General features: G+C 39.2%; 1 protein-coding gene across 1 annotated transcript in view; it reads right to left on the bottom strand.

Moving 5' to 3' along the window:
• Nucleotides 1–15411, bottom strand: part of LOC131222295 (tetratricopeptide repeat protein SKI3) — a 40805-nt gene that overhangs the window by 3913 nt on the left and 21481 nt on the right. Inside the window, exons 17-20 of the mRNA XM_058217312.1 lie at nucleotides 7459–7832; nucleotides 7243–7337; nucleotides 1458–1700; nucleotides 397–1040 (exon numbers count right to left, since the gene is read on the bottom strand). Of these exons, the coding sequence (XP_058073295.1) occupies nucleotides 397–1040; nucleotides 1458–1700; nucleotides 7243–7337; nucleotides 7459–7832 (1356 nt within the window). The remainder of the gene's footprint in view (nucleotides 1–396; nucleotides 1041–1457; nucleotides 1701–7242; nucleotides 7338–7458; nucleotides 7833–15411) is intronic.

Raw genomic sequence — 15411 nt, forward strand, 5'->3', positions numbered from 1 at the left:
TTCTACAAGGGGGGTCTACATTCAAAAGTTCATTGCACAAGATTAACATTTTAAACCAGAAACTTTTACTGAAGATACCAACTATAGGACAGATGAGCACTCATGATTCTACAGGCTATTTACAGATGCATACTTTATAACAAGTTTTCAATTCTTTGGAATTCATGAATATCAAATCATCTAGATGAAGATGCATTGAAATCTTGCTTTTAAAAAAAAGCAATTTAATAAAAAGCACGAGGCCTGCTGGATTTCCCACCGGTCCATGCAAAGTACTCAAGTTTTGACTTTTGAGCAGCCCGTCAGCAACATGACTTTTTTTCATCACAAGGAAACTTTATAGACTACATAAATTGAAATGTGGCTACAAAAGAAAATCCATGAGAAGATAGATACCATGACAGAGAAAAAGACAACAGTCAGCTCCCCCAATTGAACAACCATGGGCTAGAGCCTGTTCAGCAAGAAGGAAATCCTGATCCTGTATAAAGCTGTGACCTCGCACTAAATCCATAATGGCCATCCACATATTCCATGAACTCCCATTCTTTTCCAAGCATGCTTCAAAGTTCACATCTACGCCATTCAACTGAAGCTGTCGCTTGTATCGAGATTCAATAAATTTAAGAGATATCCAACCAATTTGATAATCTGTCTTGAGCTGCATGCATTTTTCATACTCATCTTTCAGGCTTGAAAAATCCTCCTGCACCACATATGCACGGCATAGTTGCAAGTGTGCAAAGAATGGATCCCCATTAGGAAATGAAAGTCTCGATGCATCGGTAGCATGATTTATGCAACCAACGTAGTCTCCAGCTTGCATACTGATTTCAGAAGCACAGAGCAGAAGTTGAAACTTTTGATATTCACAAGACTGATCTTTCTTTGAATAGACTTCACTAGATAGAGCACCAAACACTAAACGCTTGAGGGTAACACAAAGATGTTGAGGAAATCTTTCTTCCCGAGCCTTTTGTAAAACACCGAGTACAAGCAAGTATCGTGACTTGTCATTCCATGGTTCTTGATGCAACCATCTGCAAACAATTATGCGAACAGGAATCTCAAATTATTTAATGAACATTATTTTTTTAGATTTAACACCAAGAACTAAAATCCAACTTATTAATAATTAAAAAAGGAGTTCTGCTCCTTGAAATTTGTGGGGAAATGACGATGCTATAGATAGAACTGGAATCTTTTATGGTTATTTTACAAAAGTGACAGGAGCTTCTTCTTCTTTTTTTTTTTTTTTTCATTTTCACAATATTTGGTTTCAATTGTTTGTCTTTCGTTTGTAAGTCAGAACAAAGACGCTGCCCAGTTTCTCTATCATTTACAGGCCTGTAAAAGTTAACCCAAATAACACCATCATGGTTGCATGGGAGCGCTAGCTTCCCATTCCTAAATTACCAAAATTCAATTGGATCACATAGATGAAAAGAATAAAATACTTCTGCTGATGCTGTACTGGTCGTACTCCGTGCATGCACTGGCCTTCACATGTTGGAAAAGAATACTTCGATTTTGAGGTGCAGTTCGAATAACATGCAACTGCTGCAGAGCCAAGAATCTCATACGCTGATTTTGAACCTTTCAACAAAGGGTGTCCAGAAGGCTCTGTGACAACACATCTGATTGCAGCATGAGAAGTTTTCCATTCTTTACTGGATAACAAGAGAGAACTGAGATGATTCCTGCCAATAGGAAATTACTGTCAGGAAAACTAGGAAGGCATAAAAACTAAAGTACTTTTGCAGTAACTGAAGTAAAAAGGTATTATTTATGCAGCTTGTATCAATGGCTTAAGACTAAAGTATTGAATTTTCTGGCAGATTTCAAAGGTAAGTTGCGGTCTCAAAGAATAACCAGCATAAACAACAGCTAAATTGGTCAGAACTGTGAAGTATATGAAAGAAACAGATCCTTCGTGCATCAAAAATCAAACACTGTACTATCTCCCAACCTTTGGAGAAATGAACGAGGCAAGTAGATGCAAGTGTCAAACCTAAAAGTTGAAGATCCATCTACCCTCTATACTTATACAACTTAAAACATACAGATATAGTAGCGTCAAAGGAAGCAAACGCTAAAAAGCAAAGACATGTAACTTCAGAAATACATCCAAACATTACATGAGAAACGTCCCAAACTCGTGGCAAAGAATAACCGCATACCCAACTGCCTTTGTCAGAGATGAATGGCCACAATTAGAATTAAAAATGTAAGAGCAACCATCAGAATGAGGAATACATGCATTCCAATCATTGGTAACGCTGCAGGGGAGAAGCAAAAGTTGAGCTCGCGATTGAGCAATTAGGTTCATACAACTTGGAATTGAGTAACCAATTTGTTTATTAATCTGTTTGTGCTAGGGTCAGCTATGACAAGCTATGCATCCTTGTTTGTCATGACGAGCCATGTGACTCGTCTTGACATAAAAGGGTTTGCCACTTAACAGTCGATCAGCTAAGGGCTCATTAGCTAATTTCTGAAACAGAACTTTCTATATATACAAAATAATCCGGATATTGATACAATTCCTCATTCTTCTTTGTAGTACTTCAGTAGATTTATCTTCATTTATCGTTTAGTTCAGCCTATTGAATAGATTTGTTTCTCTATTGGTTTCTCCTCGCCCGGTGTCATAAAGGGGAATGGCCTGGCTAGGTGGGATAGCCAAGCCGAGGGATTTGTATTTAATCAATGAAAGAACAATAAGAATAGAAGGTTTTATATAAGCCTCTAAAGCCACATCCAGGAAGTTCCTAGAATAATTAGGGGATTCCAGAGATCTTGATGAATTGGATAGACCTATGCCACTCAGGGTGTCCCGTATCGGGTATGATACGGGCGTATCGGCCGTTACGTATCGGTAATGGCTGTGTCCGTTACGCGATACGAGGCCGTAACGGGCACCCCACCAATTTTGTAGCCGTAACAGCCCTTACTGCCCAGTAACGGTCAGGGCGTAACGGTCACTTTTTTTTTTGGCTTTTTAAGGTCCGTTTTTTCACTTTTTTTGATATTTTTTTCTTCCAAACCCTTCCTAAATCATTCAATTGCTATTTTCGACCAATCTTAGCTTGATATTTCAGATAAAAACAACTTATATTAAGAATTTCTTGATTCGAAGCTCCGTGGGCCACTTTTCAGAAATTCCTCAAAAATAGGTATTTATACTTTTTATTGAATGTTTTACTGTTTTAATGGTAGAATATGATGTGTTAATCATAATAGAAGATATTAATATCCATTTTACAGATTGTTGATGTCATTTTATATTTTTTTTAATAATTTGTTTCTATTTACGCACTATTTTTGGGCCTTTTTTTTAAAATTCGAAAAATCAATTTTTATTGGATGTTTTGTTGTTTTAATGGTAGAATATGATGTGTTAATCATAGTAGAACATGTTAATGTGCATTTTATAGATTGTTGATGCCATTTTATATTTTTTAATAATTTTTTTCTATTTACGCACTATTTTCAGCCCTTTTAAAAAAAATAATTCAAAACATCAATTTTTATAGAATGTTTTGCTGTTTTAATGATAGAATAAGATGTGTTAATCATTGTAGAACATGTTAATGTGCATTTTATAGATTGTTGATGTCATTTTATATTTTTTTATAATTTTTTTCTATTTACGCACTATTTTCGGCCATTTAAAAAAAAAAAATCGAAAAATCAATTTTTATTGAATGTTTTGTTGTAGAATATGATGTGTTAATCATAGTAGAACATGTTAATGTGCATTTTACAAATTGTTGTTTTCATTTTATATTTTTTTATAATTTTTTCTATTTACGTACTATTTTCGACCCTTTTTTTTTAAAATTCGAAAAATTATTATTTTTTGAATGTTTTGTTGTTTTAATGGTATAATATGATGTGTTAATCATAGTAGAATGACAGGTCATAGACAGGAATCACAGTCACAGTCACAGCCACAAGTATGTTCCAGAAATTCCTCAAAAATAATTGCAAACACCTACACATGTAAGATATTTTCATATTACATTCATTCAAATATATCTATTATTGATAGTAGATAGTTAGAAAATTATGAATTTTGTAGTCAAATTCAGGTTATCTGGTTCATAAATTCATCAGACAGTCCGATACAACTTCTCACCAAAGAGAGGACCATTACACCACCATAAACATGTTCCAATTTATAAATGAATGCATATTTGGAATGCTTAGAATATTTCGGATTTAATCCATATTTTTTCATATTTTTTTGGTTTTTTTTTTTTTTTTTGCACCATTACGGCCCATTACGCCCCCGTATCCGTATCGGTATCGAAGGGCACCGTTACACCAACCGATGCCGATACGGGATACCTTGATGCCACTACAATATATTTACAATTATGGCACTATAGTATATTTACAATTATGCCATCTTGGTAGAACTTATCCCTTGACAATATCAATTGACTAAAAAAAAAAAATGACTAAAAAATTGCACAAAATACAGCATTGGAGCTGGTGGTAGGTGAACTTTGATAATGGAAAGGCTGTTTTTTTATGATTTGAGCAAACAAGCGAGTGGGTCCTTACCATCTAGATTCCACTGGCAATTGATGAATAAGAGATAATCCTACATTACAGAAACCCAAGATAGTTTTCCAATGCCATCATTTGAAAGAGCTCGCTATATGAGTCAAGATTTTTTTATTTTATTATTATTATTATTATTATTTTTAATGAATAACCATACTGAGAAACACAAAAAACAAACAGGGCTAAGGGAGGGACAATGCATTGTCAATGACAAACCCTCTCGTCCCTCATCTTGAACTAAAAAGTTGGCAAGGTCATTTGCCTCTCCTGATATGATGAAAAGAAACTTGTAAAGGGGAAGAAGCGAAATGTGCCTCACAAAATAAAAGAAAATCTCCACAATATTCGAGAAAGCCCACTTGAATACATTAGCAGAATCCCCATTAGCAATCACCTGATTCGAGAAGGACAACATGAAGAGGCAGAGGCAGTAACACAGTTACACAAATCTCTAGCTCCAGCTTCATTTGAGCATTTGATGCCCAACAAACAACAAAAGAAGCCATCTTAACTTACCATTATTGCCTCTGATAGCAATATGCCGATAATAGTTGACAAGGTTACCATTGAAGCTGGAGCTCATCATCATCATCTAAAGTCAACTACGTGAATCCTATTCCTCCATTCCACCCTATCACGGGGCATAGCTTCAGTTAGACCATAGGCCATCAAGTCTTTTCTTACTAAAATCCTATCACTTACTCTCCTAACATCTATAACTTTATCTTTTAACTCTTTATCTACCACTATCCCTACCCCATTTATATTTTGTCCTTATTGATATACCAACGTTTACATCCATCTATTTCTCTAGTTTTGGCCCTTTTCCACTTGGTCTCCTAAATATGTTAACTTCCCTTCATTTCATCATGTCTACTAACTACATACTCTTACATGTCAATGTTCCAATATTCCATGAGGCAAGACAAATCCTATTCTCTTGGACTAGCATCTTTACCTGCACATCCAAAATGGCACAAGAACCTTTGCCTACTTGCAGCAACCAGGCGTTGTTGCAACATGCTGCTTCCAGGGCACGCCCTAGCCAACACTTGCCTATTTCTCACTACACTTGGGTTCTGATCCAGCGCGTAACTTAGAGAGAGCACCCTAGGATGAGTTTGGTGTGTCATATTGTCACATTTACGATGAAAGTTGTTATGGGAAAATATGATCCGACCATCTTTGAGGTCAGCTCGGCCCAGCTACGATTATGGATAGCTCGACCAAACTACCTTCAAGGTCGGCTCAGCCAGACGAGCAGTCATTCTGGAGATACTTCCTTAAAAGGAACCAACGGGCAAGACAAGTCCGAGCCATGACGTAGAATGATATGGGCTCAGATGAATCAATCCAAACCGTCCTCGAGTAAGTGATCAGGTCATGCCCTGATGACCCCAGCCTAAGCCGCCCACAACCAACCCGGCATAGCCCGGGCTCGGTTGAGGAAAGCTCGGCTCGGCTCGTCTACTCAGCTCGTCTTCAGTCAAGCAGCTGAGTTACGACGACTGAGCCGAGCTCACTCCAGTAACGCACAATGACACTAACTACACTGCCACGATCATGGGATAACTGACAACATCATCACGTGCACGGCTCCCACCTAATGGTTGAGATCGTGCCAAGATTAACGGACGCCCACATCCTACCAAACAAGTATAAATAAGGACCTCACCTAATGAGACAGGTACGCAAAATCTCTCACCCAAAACCCCATCCACATAACTTAGACCCAGATTTCAGGCCTGACTTTGGCATCAGAGGGTCCCCTGCTCTAGTCAGGGTCTCCATTGTCATTCATCTGTGCAGGTGCTCGGATCTACGAGCTCGGAGAGGGTGAACTAGATTTTTGCATCAACAAAAGTTATGGCATAAGTTTGATGCCAGCCACCAACCTCATGCAACCTCATTTATCCGAGCTAGGGACTAGCAATGAGAGCACATAAATCCCATAGGCGCAATGTAGTAGGCTATTAAATAGGTTGATTACAATCAAGCACTATCTAATAGTCTATTGCACGGGTTGATTACAATCAAAATGGTCTCTTCTTTACAATCTTGGAATCCACCATGGGCCTCTAATCCCCTCATAAATGATAAATCGGAAACGAAGGCACCAAGGAATTCTTCTTTTATCATGGCCCCTTAAGTCTTTCATAGTTTCCTTAATTCTTTGCAAATGATGTGCCTCGTCAAATCCTTCCTCGTCTTGCTACTCATCCATCTCAACATCCTCATTTCAGCTACCCTCATCCTACGAACATGTTGTTTTTAGCTGCCCAACATTGTCCCATAAAGCATGGCTGGTTTTATAGCCATCCTATAAAATGTCCCTTTTCAGTTTGAGAGGATCACAGTGGATGACATGCAATGGTGAAGCAGTCAGGATACTTTCTCACTGTCCGATTTTTAATGTCCTACTAGTTCTGGAGATGTGCCAAATCCCAGTACTTGGGGATAGATGACAAGAGTCATTGAGATGATAACAGAAAAGCCCCCAACTTCCAAACCGAATTTAGTTATGATTACCTTTAGGATATTAAAGAGAATTGCCAAAACATCTAATCAAGAAAAGAAGCAACTGTGAAGCATGCAGGTGGATTTGATCGGTCAGCAGTTACTAGTAACTAAAAAATTGGGCATAAAATTAATCAGTTCCAGAATTACCTTGTTAAAATACTGTCAGGATACATGTGAAGAACTTTCTTCAGGTAATCCACTGCACTCTGGATTCCCAGACTATGTTCAGACCCATGTCTGACCTGCAAAACAAGCAAGATGGTATCTACTTCAACTCACATCGAGGAATTACAGAGGACCAACAGAAAAACCATCCGATGCATAAATCATCCACATCTAACAGTAAGTGAATGAATAACTTACCAGTTTAACAAGTGCTAGTAAAGAGTGGAATCCAGTACCCTCTTCATGAGATGTAAGAAGATGAAGATCGCTTGGAAGAACGTACTGAAGCTGATTACTTTGGTCAAGAGAACTAAGCACAGAGACAATAGAACTGATTTTTGTGCTTTGCAATAAATCCTGAGGCATTTTTAGAATATTAGCTGCTGCAGATTCTGGGCCGGAAATGCAATACAGCAATTTGCATATCAACCCCAGAGAGGCGGCTCCAGATGCCCGGTTCATGGTTGAAACATTGGAAGCTAAATTTCTAGCCATGGATAGAGCAAGGTCATTCTTGCCGAGTTTCCATAATGCCACAGCATATATTTGCAGGCCCATGCTATCAAGCAAACCTAGAGGATTGACAAACAATTACAATTTTCATTAGCCACATTAATTATGAACGAGAAGAAATTAACTCATTTTCCCTTACAAACTCTACCATACATTTTGTATTAAAAAGTACACCATATACATTTATCCTATAAAGGCCTATCATTTGCTAGAGGGAAAGCATAAAATCACCCCCCTACCCCCAAAAGCACCCACCCACAGCATGAAGCGATTCTCACGGAGGAAAAGATAGTTCGATAAGAGGGTTCGTGGAGGAAAGGATGTGTCATAACTCATAAGATGGTGCAAGGATGGGGGTCGGATTAGGGTCAGCCTGAGCCTGAATCATTTGCTAATTGAGCCTGAATCCAAGCCCAAGCTCGACCAGTGACCCAAGATGAGATCACCATTCCCAACCCATGAGAAGATTCATAAGCCAAGGCCTGGCACAGCCCAACCCACTTGTAAAATGTTGTATTGGATGGGGCCCGAACCCAAATATCTTTAGCAAGGTTCTAGACAGCTCTCCCATTAAAGCATTCAAATGGTTGTAAAATAATACTGATTTAGTTAAATATAAATTACATATGTGGGTGGTTTTCTGGCCAAACCCCAGAGCCTGACCAAACCTGATGGACTCAATCAGATTCTAACTTCTAAGCAGGTCAAGTTGGTTGCCCAGCCGGTCAACCCGACACATTGCTGTACATACGTGGTAGCAATTACAGAGTAAAAATATAGGTCCATAGCCCGCACCAATAGGGGTGGTAATGAGTTGGATTATGATCAAGTAAGGCTTTCAAGTTTAGCCCAATCCTTTCCAAAGGGGCCTAGGATCCAGGTTGAGCTCAAACCGTGACCGAAAATGGGATGACCAGGCCTGATCTGTGAGCTGATTCTTAAGCCCATGTCAGGCCCAGCCTGACCCACTTACAAAAAATAAGCGTTGGGACAACGTCAACCAAAGACCTACTGCACCTAATCCCACACCTCTGCCACTAACTAAATATGCACTAGTGTACATTAGATAATGTGATGTAGGATAATTAACCACTTGCTTTAAAAGCTCGAACTGTTAGAGCATGGCGAATCAATCCATTTATCTCATATCTCAGGCCCCACATTTGATGGGTTAGGACCTCTGGTGAACCCCCCTTATGGGCCCCAAATCACATGGGTACCGCCTCACACGGGTGGAGCCCGCCTCACATGGGCTACCCACCCCGAGTGTACCCCTGCATCCCACAGGCAACCCCACCCCAGCTTGATGTGAAAATGCTCCTGCATTAATCACCCCCGGTGAGGAGTCTCGAACACGAGACCTTCCGATCTGATACCAATTTGATGTAGGACAATTAACCACTTGCTCTAAAAGCTCAAACTGTTGCATGGCGAATCAATACATTTATCTCATAGCCCAAGCCCCACATCTCATGGGTTAGGATCTTTGTCAAACCCCCCTTGTGGGCTCCAAATCACATGGGTATCACCTCACACAGGTGGGGCCCGCCTCACAAGTAGGGTTGTGCACGAGTTAAGCTAGCTCGAAAAGCTCGCTCGACTCAGCTCGTATTGACTCGGCTTGAAAGGCCGATTCAAGACGAGTCAAGCTTGTTTACTAAAGCTCGAGTTGAGTTCAAGCCAAGTTCGACCATGGTGTATTTCAACTCGACTCGAACTGGACTCGACTTGAAGCTTGAGCTCGAGCTCGACTCGACTCGACTCGAGTAATATATTTGAATAATATATATTATATATATTATATTAATATTAAATATATATATTTAAGTTTTTTTTAAAAAAAAAAATTAAAACTTAAAAGTTTTTACTAAAAAACCCTCCCCGTCCCCATTCCCTCTTTTTCTTTCCCTTACCCTACCGAGGTAAACTCGACTCGACTCGAACCAGTAGCTCGACTCGAACTCGACTCGAAAGCTTTGGCAAACAAGCCAAGCTTCAATGTTGAGCTCGAGGGTGAGCTCAAACTCGAGTATAGCATGGACGAGTCAAGCCGAGCTTAGCCCACCTTGACTCGACTCGGCTCGATGTACAACCCTACTCACAAGGGCCACCCACCCCGAGTGTGCCCCTGCATCCCACAGGCAACCACACTCGAGCCCGGTGTGAAAATGCCCCTGCATTATAATGTTTACATTGAATATAATATGTAGGTGGCTCGGGTCAGACCAAGGTCAATCCTAACCCAACCCATTTACTAAGCCATGTTTCTGACCCAAGCCTAACCCGAAAGCCCAATAAATTCAGCCCAAGCTCGTCTTTTAAGCGGATCAAGTCACCCCTACTCATGAGGACTATAGACCTATACATATGCACCAATAAATACAAAGCCTGCACCCAATCCATAGCCAGCCCTACGCACAGTGTTGTCATGTGCATTCGCACATTTGCATATGCGATCGCATATACGCGCACTTATGCTCGGATCGCATATGCGACAGTGGCATATGCGATCACTGCACATATGCGATCGCATATGCCACATGTGCGATTATATGCGATCACATATGTGCCAACGGTCAGAAATCTGACCGTTTTCTGACCGTTGGAAATTTTTATTTTTATTTTTAATCTCGATTTTTCTTCTATAAAAAGGGCTTTTAAGAACTCCTACATACACTCAAAGCTCAAACTCTCTCTATCTCTATTTTGCTCTCTCTTTAGTCTTTACACTCTCTCTTACATAATTCCAAGCCCCAAGCTCCACTCCTCCATCCATATTTCTTTCAAGATTGAAGTTTCAATCAAGGGAAGAGACAAGTACATCTACAAGGATTCAAGAATCAAGATTCAAGAGTAAGACAACCAAGCTCCATCCATTGAATTCTCTTTCTAGTTTCTAATTTTTTTCAAGTTATAAAGAATTAAATATTATAAATTCATAATCATATTCACACAACTCTCTTTCTATCTCTCTTTCTAGTTTCTATCTCTCTCTTAGACTCTTTGTATGTCTCTTTCTATCTCTCTTTCTTATCTCATATATTCTAGTTTCTATCTCTCTTTCTTATCTCATATTCTCATCATCTCTTAAAGTTTCATAATCATATACATATTCATATCCAAGTTCTAAGTTGTAAGTTCTAACTTCTAACGTCTAACATTTTTTTTTTTAGTTTGTTACTTTGTCTTACAAGTTCCAACTTACAAGTACATAAGTGTGCAACACAACTTGTTACAAGTCTACAATATTCCACTATTCAAGACTCGAGGGTCAAGGGCCAAGGCAAAAGTGAAAACAAGATCAAGAAATGAAGAATTTATTTTTTTTTTGTAAATTTGTAATTGTTGTGTTTGTGTGTAAATCTCTCTCTCTCCCCTCTTTTACTACAACTCTACAAGTGTAACTTGTAGTTGTAAGTGTAAGTGTAACTCTCTCTCTCTCTCTCTCTCTCTCTCTCTCTCTCTCTCAAGTCCCATCTCTTTAGTCTCTCTCATCCAAGCTATCCCGTATCGGTATCGGTTGGCATAACGGTGCCCTCCGATACCGATATGGATACAGGGGCGTAACGGCCCGTAACGGTGCAATTTTTTTTTTTAACCAAAAAAATATTAAAAAATATGGATTAAATCCGGAATATTTTAAGCATTCCAAATATGCATTCATTTATAAATTGGAACCTGTTTATGGTAGTGTAACGGTCCACTTCTTGGTGAGAAGTTGCATCGGACTGTCTAATGAATTTATGAACCAGATAACTTGAATTTGACTACAAAATTTATGTATTTAATTTTATAAATATCTAATTTATATACTTAACAATTTGATATCATTTCTCCCAATAGTTCTTAAAAAAAATGAAATTAAATTCAGGTAGATGGCGTTGCCAATTTGGGGCTGACTTGGAGGACCAATCCATGCCCCAAATCAACCTCAAATTCATGCAATTTATTGGCATTATCCCACTTATGAATTGGTGGACATTTATTGGATAGTGAATCATGAAAAAAAAAAATTCAAAAGGCACTATTTTAAAAAATAAGCGTCTACAAATTAACAATTAAAACTATTCAAACAATTTGATTTTGGCATTGTGAGTTAGCAATTACAGTCCATAATTTAATTAGTAAATTTTAAGTAAATACATGTCTTATGTACAATTTTTTTAAGGGCCTGAATTAGGCGAGACCCAAATTGTGAAGTGTAGCACATGAGTGTCAAAGTTTTTTGAGCCCCACCCGTGATGAATGTGTTATATCGACACCATCCATCCATTTTGCCAAATAATTTTAGGGCATGAGCCCAAAAATGAGGCAGATCCAAAGCTCAGGTGGACTGCACCATAAGAAACAATAATAATTAAATGTCTAGTCGTCCACCATTAAAAATTTATTGGGGGCTACAAAAGTTTTAAATCAAGTTGACGTGTGTGTTTTCCCTTCATCCACGACAATGTGACCCAATTAACAGGTTAGATGAAAAATAAACATTACAATGGACCCTAAGAAATTTTTAATGGTGAGTATGCTATAAACACTGTTTCATATAGTGTGGTCCACCTGAGATTTGGATCTTACTAATTTTTTGGATCATGACCTAATATGATATGGCAAAATGGATGGACGGCATGGATAAAATATATACATTATGGTGGGCCACGCGGCACGTGTACAAAAGCGTGCTACATAACTCCAGAGAGTCCGATTTCTTTGAAAGCCTGGTGTACCTATGTGTATTGACGTCAGTGAGTCCTGTGGGTCTGATCATGAGGTATGTGTTATATCTAAACCGTCCATTCATCTGACGAGATCGTCTTAAGGCTTGACACGGAAAATAATACAGATCTAATTATCAAGTGGACCACACTGCAAAAAGCAGTGGGGGATTGAACTTCTACCATTGAAACCCTTTTTGGACCTTATGAATAGATTGGATGGAAAATAAACGTTATGGTGGGCCTACGAATTGTTTAACAGTGAAAATCATCATCTCTGCTGCTATTTTTTGGTGTGGTCCAGACGATCTTTGGATACGATTCATTTTTTGGATAATGCTCTAAAATGATATTTAAAAATAGATGAATGGTGTAGATATAATAAATACATCACTGTGGGGCCTATGTAACTTTGATCTCCTTTGAACCGTTCGTACAACTCGGAGCTCGAGGAGTGTCAGCGCTCGTCTTAGCATGACACGTACCTACAACAGCTATACTAGTGCATGGTACACCAGTCAATCCGCTTCTGATTTCAAATAAAAAAGACAGGAGAGAGGGAAATCGAAAAGAAAGAGAGAGAGAGAGAGAGAGAGAGAGAGAGAGAGGAGGAGGAGGAGGCCCGGAGCCACAGCCGCAGCCGCAGCAGGGTGAGAAGGAGGAGGAGAAGGAGAAGAATGAAAAGAAAAAAACAGGTATGCTTTTTTTTTTTTTTCCCTATTCTCTAGGGCCCGTAACAGCCGTTACGGGACAGTAATGGTGTCGGCCATTACCGTTACGTATCAGCCGATACGGCCGTATCGTAACGGATACACACCTTGCTCTCATCTCTTTACTCTTTAGTCTTTAGTCTCTTACTTTAGTAATTTTACTTTAGTTTTTAGTTTACTTTTTATACTAGCAATCAATACACACACACACCACCAAGGCACCAACGTAATGTCTTCTTCCCAATCCTCCTCTTTGAAACCCAAGTCGAATGACTCGGGTTAGAAGGATGGGCACTATCGTAGTGTTTCGGATAAGACTCACATAGTGTGCGAGTTATGTGGGTATGTGGGTTCTGGTGGCATTGCAAGGCACAAGAAACACCTTGCACATTTACTGGGGTCAAATGCAAAGGCATGCAACAAAATTACTCCAAAAATCCGAAGGGAGATCATCGAGTATATAGAAAAACAGTCAAGAAAGAGATGCAATAGTGTCCTACGTCAGGAGGAATATTTGGAACAAGACGCGTATGAAGATATAAACGTAGTTAATGTAGATGAAGCTAGTCTCACTCCCCCTACTTCAACAGGTCGGTCTGGACCACAAGTACAGCAAACGGCCTTGAAAAGACATCAAGGGCATGGGCCTATGGATAGATGGTGTAGACCACGCCCCGAGGATGTGATCGACTAAAGGGATCAAGGCAAAGGACCGGCTCAAACAACTTTAGAGAACCGGTATAAACAAAAAGATAGGAAAATCACTATTCAATATATTATTAAGTAGTTTTACCAAACTGACATTGTTTTCAATGCCGTTAAATCGAGAAGCTTTAAAGTAATGGTTGAGGCTATAGGTCAATTTGGACCTGGACTTAAACCTCCTTCATATCATGAAATGAGGGAGACATGCTCAAAAACCGAATTTGAATATACACGATCCTTTATAACTGAATATAAGGAATCGTGAAAAATATATGGGTGTTCACTAATGGCCGATGGATGGACCGATAGATCCGGTTGACCTCTCATTAAGTTTTTGGTAAATTGTCCAGCTGGGACAATGTTCTTGAAGTCCGTGGATGCATCAAGTCATTCATACACAGGAGAATATTTGTTTAACTTACTAGATAATGTAATTGCAGAAATAGGTGAGGAATATGTTATACAAGTAATTACAGACAACGCAGCCTCGTATATAATGGCCAGTCTTCTTATGAAGAAGAGGCGATGTTTATTTTGGACCCCCTGTGCAGCCCATTGTGTTGATCTTATGTTAGAAGATATAGGTAAGTTATTTATAAATGTGATTGCAAGGGCTAGAAGAATTACAGTTTTTATGTACAAACACGCCATTTTTCTCAGTCGAATGAGAAAACACATTGAGGGTAACTTGCTACGTCCAGCGGTCACCCGTTTCGCTACAGCCTTTTTAACACTACAAAGATTACATGTAAAAAAATTAGAACTGAGAAGCTTTGTAGTGTCGGCCGATTTTACAAGTGGGCCTTGGTCAAAGAAGGCTGAAGGGAAACATGTTCAACAAACAATCCTTTCACGAAGTTTTTGGACACAAGTGGTAAAGGCGCTAAATGCATCCGAGCCCTTAGTCACTGTGTTGCGATTGGTGGACGGGGATGAGAAGCCTGCAATGGGCTACATATATGATGTGATGGAGAGGGCGAAAAATAAGATCATGGACCATTTTAATTGTAGAGACCGTGATTACAAGCCAATTTTAGATATTATAGATAGAAGATGGGGCAGTCAAATGTCATCTCCATTGTATTCGGCTGCTTACATCCTTAACCCAGCCTGTTTATTCGCTTCTGCTCATCCAGCAGAAGCACTTACTATGTATATGGTTGGATTTATTGATGTCTTGGAAAGAATGATTCCAGATAGAGAAGAACAGGACATGATCTCAAATTTACTAGACTTCTATACAAAAAGTGAGGGGATATTCTCAAGGGATATCGTAATAAGGCATCGGACAATGAAATTACCCAGTAAGTGATAATGTACTATGAATGTCAGTCTTAGTGTCTTACAAATAGTTTTTCTACAAAGTGTCTAACCTACTTAAACTCTTTTTCTCAACTAACTGGTGGGTTGCCTATGGAGTAGACCCGAACAGAAAGGATTCAGCTCTACAGAAGCTGGCTATGAAGATTCTTGGACTCACGTATTCTGTCAGTGGTTGCGAGCGCAATTAG

This window comes from Magnolia sinica, chromosome 13 (assembly GCF_029962835.1).
Source record: "Magnolia sinica isolate HGM2019 chromosome 13, MsV1, whole genome shotgun sequence".
In the NCBI taxonomy this organism is placed as follows: Eukaryota; Viridiplantae; Streptophyta; class Magnoliopsida; order Magnoliales; family Magnoliaceae; genus Magnolia; species Magnolia sinica.